The 7293-nt window shown below is 38.1% G+C and overlaps 1 protein-coding gene across 1 annotated transcript in view; it reads left to right on the forward strand.

The window, feature by feature from the left end:
• Positions 1-2108: 2108 nt before the first annotated feature.
• The window catches only part of LOC102205046 (toll-like receptor 13), a 28667-nt gene continuing 23482 nt past the window's right edge, over positions 2109-7293 (forward strand). Inside the window, exons 1-3 of the mRNA XM_005730441.1 lie at positions 2109-2172; positions 2373-4986; positions 7163-7280. Coding sequence (XP_005730498.1) covers positions 2460-4986; positions 7163-7280 — 2645 coding nt within the window. The 5' untranslated portion in view covers positions 2109-2172; positions 2373-2459. The remainder of the gene's footprint in view (positions 2173-2372; positions 4987-7162; positions 7281-7293) is intronic.

Raw genomic sequence — 7293 nt, forward strand, 5'->3', positions numbered from 1 at the left:
ACTAATGTCCTTCAGTTTAGTTTTGAAAAACTCATGGCTTATCATATTTTATACACACAATACACCCTCATATTAATACACATGTAATATGTGACCTATAATAAAACACAGTATATTGTTATACTATTATATAACCATTTTGAAGCAGCCAAACTGTTGTATGTCAATTCACTTCACTTCATTTTTATTTATACAGTGCCAGATCACAACAATGATTCAAAGCACTCCCATTCAAGATCATCTTCTCCACCATGACCAGTCAGTTTTCAGTGCTACTGCACATTTTTTTAATTATCTCTTGGAGGCACATACACATGGAGAACAGGTGAAAACATACCATGTAGTCATTCTTGTTTTACAGTTAGTGCATTGTAACGTAAAGGAGTTCACCAATTTTCAAGCAAATGCTTCTAAAATTTTCAGAATAATGCTCCTCGACATGCAAGTTTGTAAATATATCATCATATACAAATATATAGCAAATAATAACATACAAAGATATGGAGAAATCCCGTATGCAAGGGGAAAGACTTAAAATGAGTATAGGATGCCTACGATCTTTGGACACCCAGTTAGCATTAAAACCGGCATTGATTCTTTCATGGAAATAACTACATTGGCTCAGGCACACTTCCAGAAATTATTGTCTGTGAACACAGCTCACTATGCCATCCACAAATCCAGATTAAAGCCCTATCATGGAAAGAATAAGCCATATGTGATCCAGAAACACCACTGTCTTCTCTGGGCCAAAGCTGGGTGGAGCAAAAGTGCATTTAATATTTTATTTCAAGCTGTATCAGTTAGCCTTGTCAAGCAGCTAACTGATACATGGACAGTGTTTTAGCATAGAATTTTAACAGTGTAGTCCCCGTAGAACACAACAACACATTAAAAGCAAATTAAAACATTAGCGGTGGATGGTGGCTATGAATAACCACTGAAATATATCTACTGTCAATGGAAAGAATTATTTTTGGAATCTGACACCTGTTTTATGGCAGAATATTAATTTTCTTTTAATGAAATCATTTTATATCACTGTTAAATTAGAGGTAAAAGACCTGTAACAGCAGCAACTGCAATGAATTCATAGAGTGAAAATATACAAAACACCACTGTCTGACAGTGCTAAGTAGGCACCATACCCTGGACTGAGGATGGGGGATTAAGTTCCTCAAAATACTGCGATGTCATTGGCAGCACAATATGACAGTGAAAATAAGAGTGGCCTTCATAACTTATATTTTTTTTCCACAATCAAAACTCGCATAAATCACTACAAGATCATGACAGGAGCAAGAGTCTGGCCATTCCTCGTCAGGACAGCTCTGGATAGACGGATAACACACTATGACCAAATGAATGTGTGGTACATTGTTTTGTTAAGTAACTGCGTGGCCTTCTCAAACCTGTTTGCTTTCCTGCTATTTTTCATCATTCTTCCATCTCCCCTCATGCCTCTCACCCTGGAGACTTTGGTTCTTTCTTTTGTTTTCGATTTATTGGATTAACTTTATTGGATTATTTTGCTGTAGCCACTTTTCTGTAGCCTCACTGTCAAAACTTATTTTGCTAAACAAGTCTTTTTTCAGCCTCACTAAGTTAATTAAATGTCTTCTTTTCACCTTACCATATTAGGGTAATCTGTACAAAAATACACCTAAAATTCCCACAAAATTTGAAATGCCATTATTTAGTTACTAATACCACTTTGTATTTTTATTCTTTCTGACTGTATTACATTTAGGTTTAAATGAAAGGTAATATGCTTTCAATGTGGCCTTTTGTTTTTTGTTTCAGTCTTTCTAAAAGCTGCAAGGGAAAGTAAAAGTGTTAGTCTCCAGACATGGACGCCCAAGTCCCAGCATCCCAGCACTACAGTTAAGTTTTTGGTCCAAAAGTCTTTCCATGACACAGTTTGTATTTTGTTTTCTCTGTACACCAACACAGCCAGCCATATTACCTCATTACACTGGAACTCTTATACCACCTCCAGACCCTTCAGAATGGAGAATCAATGATTGTCACAGTTCTCACAGGTCCTTTCACTTCCTTCCAATTGGTCAAAAAAGAGACAGAGGGCACATACGACATGCAGATGAAAAGTGTCTTGAGACACAGAAAGCATTTCCTTTAGAACAGCAGGACTGTTTACACCAATGTGATGTTGTAAGTATAAGAATACATTATTTACAATGAAGATTATTCCTGTTGCTTTAGTTTTAGTTTGATCTAAATTATGCTGAGTATACATACATAAAGTAATAAGAAGTGACATTCTCTAAGACATGAAAATCAGATTTTTGAGGTATTTCCATTTTGTTGTGTTGTTTACTATTCATTTGTATGATTTTTTTTTTAATTCTCAGGATTTTCTGTGACATTTAAGATTACTGTACGACTGTACATTACATTTCTGGTTGGTTGGATTAAGCTTTCCTGCTTATTATTTTAAAATGGATCCTGGAATAGATGAGGAACAAAGCAATTTAGAAAGAGGAACAAAATGTTGCAAACCAGACATTATTTTCTTGACGCTGAGCATCATCAGTTTCCTTGTTCCTGTTGAAGGATTTTCTTTGAAGACTTGCAGAATCAGCTACAGTACGGCCATATGTGTCAGGAGTAAACTCAGAGCTGTTCCTGAAGATATTCCCTCAACTGTGACAGGCCTCGATTTAACTTCTAATAGAATTTCAACAATACATGCATCAGACTTCAAAGATCTACTAAATTTGACTAAGTTAGACCTTAATAGCAACAACATTTTACAGATAGAAAGCGGTGCGTTTGCCAGTCTAAGTTCTCTTGAGACATTAAATCTAAATAATAACAAACTTGTTACACTGGGAGAAAATGTTTTTGATGGCTTAAGTTGCCTCATTGAGCTAAGAATTAATCAAAATCACATTAAACAAATGGCATCCACATCTTTTAAGTCCATGACAAGTTTACAACTTCTGGACATTTCTCATAACAAACTGCAACACATTACAAAAGTTCAATTGATATTGCAACATCTGCCACATCTACGGGAGCTGGTAATAAGCAACAATGATTTAACCACTTTTCAGTCATTTGAACTGACAAACAAATCATTAGAACTTCAGTACCTTGATTTGTCGAAAAATCCCCTCGCAGTCTTCAGGATCACTGCCGATGTTTTTCCAAATCTCACCTGGTTTAAAATTGGGAGCCCAGCCAAAAAGAAACAGATGATATGGGACGTGCAAAACAAGACATTTCTTAGTCGTGTTACTACTCTTGACATTAGTGAGCTTCATTTGGGTCTTGGGGACATGGAAAGGTTGTTAGAGTCAGTGAACTCATCATTAACTATTCTGAGAATGAATGCAATGACACATAACCTGACCACACTGATCAACATTTCCTGCACCATCCCAACAATGAGGACTCTGCAGCTTCGAAGCAATAAGCTCAGCTTTGTTAATGCATACTTGTTTAAGTTGTGTATTAATGTAACTGAGTTAGTTTTGACAGACAACAAAATAAAATACATCCATGATGATGCTTTCAGATCCCTTAAAAACTTAAGGATTTTAACGCTGAGTAAAAACAGGCTTCCACTGGTTCCAGCTGCAACAAGGAATCTACCAACTCTTTCAGAGCTGGATCTCAGCACCAATAACATCAGCACACTGGACTGCCATGATTTCACCAATCAGACAAAGCTCAGAAAGCTTTATCTTTATCAGAATTCAATCACAGCTCTGAAACCATGTCTTTTCAAGGATTTAAAAGGATTACGAACTCTAAAATTACAGACAAACCAAATAACTAAATTGAACAGTGCTTTCAAAGAACATTTGCCTGAACTTAGATACCTGTATTTAAATATAAACAAACTCACTGCTATCAAAAAGGATGAATTTAAAGGCTTACATTCCCTCCTGAACTTGTCATTACACGAAAATCAAATAGAAATTGTTGATCATAAGAGTTTTGTAGGACTGACAAATCTTACCTGCCTTTATCTACAACGGAACTCTATTAAACAAGATAAACTACAAAAAGGTATTTTCAATCCTCTGATTAATTTAAGAAGACTTGATTTGAGTGAAAATCACATCAATTACAATGAAAGTAGAAATTTGCCGGATCCTCCATTTTCTCAGCTGTCCCATCTAGAGGAACTGCTTGTTTTTTCACAACACCACAGGTTGCATAGTTATCTGCCTGGGAACTTTTTGCAAGGTTTGACCAGTCTTTTGAGTTTCAAAGCCAGGAATATCCGTATTGCGTCTCTGGACAAAGACACCTTTGTTTACACGCCACAGCTGCAATTACTTGAACTTTCTTCAAATGAACTTAAAGAACTCCCTCCAGATCTGTTCTTCCCAATTCCAAACCTTAAAAGCCTTTATATATCCAGGACAGCTCTTTACTCTCTAGAGTTCCTTAAAGATGCCAACCTCACAAAGCTGGAGTTTCTACAGGCAAGACAGAATTTATATTCAGTTATCCGCAAAGAAGATATAAAATCCCTAACAGCTCTGACTTATCTGGACCTTCAGGGCAATGGATTCACCTGCAACTGTGATAACAGCTGGTTTCTCTCGTGGGCAATAAATGACAGCAAAACTCAAGTTTATGATGCATATAACTTTACGTGCAACTATCCACAAGAATTCAAAAGTAAGAAGCTGTTGGACTTGGACACCCGCTTCTGCTCAGTTGACATGGGCTTTATTTGTTTTCTCTGCACCACATGTGCAATCCTATGCTTGATGGTGGTGTCCTTCACTTACCATTTTATGAGATTGCAGCTGGTCTATGCCTATTACCTGTTCATAGCTTGGTTCTTTGACAAAAAGCACAAAAACAAGAAAACTCCTCATCAGTACGACGCCTTTATCTCCTACAACACCCACGATGAGCCTTGGGTCATTGACAAGCTCTTACCAAAACTGGAAGGAGAACAGGGCTGGAGACTGTGCCTACACCATCGAGACTTTGAACCAGGTAAGACTGCAGGCTTGAATTCAAAGTTAAATGGTGATTTTTTGACTTGAAAATGTCTCTCAGTTAGCCTGTTTTTGCCCATCACTTCATTCCAGATTAAAAAAAACTATATATAGAGCAATTAAATCTAGAACATTAGTTTTGGTGATCCTCAACCTACTTGTCCAACAAAGTTAACATTTTCTTTCTTTTATTTTCTGTTTTTCACATTCAGACACCCTAGTAACTACATTTTAATTTGTTAACACTACTACAGTAGCTTTGCATGGCCTCAATCAAAGGTTTATCGGTGTCAGTTCAATTAGGGGAGATCATTTGAAAGTAATGAACATGATTCATTGATACAGTAAAATTAATCAGTGTATTTGGTGATTAAACATCAGTGACCTGTCATGGAAGAACAGAATCCCATTAGTGACAGGATTCAGGGCAGGGCCCCCTGGAGTCTAGGTACTGGTGTTTTTCCTCTGAGAGATTTGGGCAAGGTCGAGATAGGGAGGAGATGGGTTGCACGGAACAGAGTCTGAAAGGAAGACTGGTGTTGAGCATAGGTTTAAACCACACAGAGCGGTGGTTGACTGGTTCAAGAAGATCAGGTTGCACAATAAGGATATCAGTATTGAGAGTGGCAGTGTGGGAAAGTTGTAGTGATGCAATAAACAGACTGGCAACCCAACACCCAGGACAGCAGGCAGAAGCATGACAGCAGATCTTCCTTATTTAAGTTGTATACAGTTTAATTTACATTTTAAAAATTGCTATTATAAAATTTACCGTTAATTAAAGGTCAGTGGCTTTACAGCAGTGATGCCAGACAGTATAAAAGCTCTGGGTTTGAACCCGCTAGCTCGGGCCTGTCTCATTGGAGGTTTCCTGTAGCACCCTCAAACATTGACGTAGGATGTAGAGTTATAAAAAAGGGTTTATTCTGGTCTTGACAACCCATGAGAACAGGTCGTGGACGAAAACAATAAAACAAAAAACATCACATAAAAATGCACTCTTGTACTTGGTGCCAATCAATCAAAAGTCCTTAATAACAGAAAATAAAACATTTAAAGTACACAAACCTTGTTAGCTGACATCCAGGAGGGACTAAATAGTCCTTTGTAGCCTTATTATCTTATTCTGCATCTTTTTTCTCACTTATTTCTTCTCTTTTTCTAACTTTGAACATTACTTTCTCCATGTGTGGAGCTAACCATAAGCTGCAGCATGCAGACACCATGTGTGCTAGCAAAAGAGTGGCTGGGTGGAGACACAAACTGCAAACAACGCTACCCTCCATAGTTCACCACCAGAGGGTGCAAAAGAGCAAAATCTGGACATACAGCTCAACAAAACATCAAATGCAAAAGATCTTTACATTACCTGTTCTTCCTATGCATGTGTGGATTCTTCAACGTCTCCCACATTTCAAATACATACATTCAAATTCACTTTAACTAATAGGCCTCTGTGAACTAAAAAAAATGTATGGATAGATAGATAGGTAGTGAGACTACCTAACAGCAGATACCTGTTGGAGTACTTTTGATAAAAGTTGTCATTGTTGTGCTTGAAATTGCAAATGTTGTTTTGAACTGCATGTTCAGATATTTTTCTTTCCCTCCCCTACATCTAGGATGGTGGGGGATGCTATTAGCTATGGTGTTTAACTGCAGACAATTGCATGTAAGGTACTGGTTCGCTTATTTAGTAAGGAATGTTTACTTCCTGCCATTTATGGGCTCACCTGTGCTTGTATATGGTGGACTGTTAAAGGAGTTAAGCCATGTACAGGGAAGATGACCCTTTTATGACCAGCAGGAAGTCACATATACAGAGACACACATGCACACACGCACACACACACAGTGCCTTAGCTTTTATGACGTACCATATGGTTGTGTATCACTGAATAAAAGGCTGCGAGGGGACGCTGGTTTTTAGGAGTTGGCTGGGATCAGGGGAGGAGCTTTCAGTTCCAAGATCCTGATCCGACCGGCTTCCCTTGCAAGTTGAATGGTCTGAGCTCTAAGTGTCTTGCTTTGTTCATGGGGATAAGTCTCTGAGTCAGCGAGTGCAGACCTAACAATACCTCAAGATACTTTCATATGTACTCCGGAGGGTGTCACCACAGTACTTACATGACCTACTGAGGACAGCCACTGAGTGTAACATTTTCTCTTCTCAGGGAAGCCCATCATAGATAACATCACAGATGCCATTTACGGAAGCCGGAAGACCATTTGTGTTATCAGTCACAAATACCTTGAGAGTGAATGGTGCTCCAGAGAGATCCAGGCAGCCAGGTAACCTGTTGGC

The sequence above is a fragment of the Pundamilia nyererei genome, unplaced genomic scaffold (assembly GCF_000239375.1).
Source record: "Pundamilia nyererei isolate P.nyererei 1_Seehausen unplaced genomic scaffold, PunNye1.0 scaffold00037, whole genome shotgun sequence".
In the NCBI taxonomy this organism is placed as follows: Eukaryota; Metazoa; Chordata; class Actinopteri; order Cichliformes; family Cichlidae; genus Pundamilia; species Pundamilia nyererei.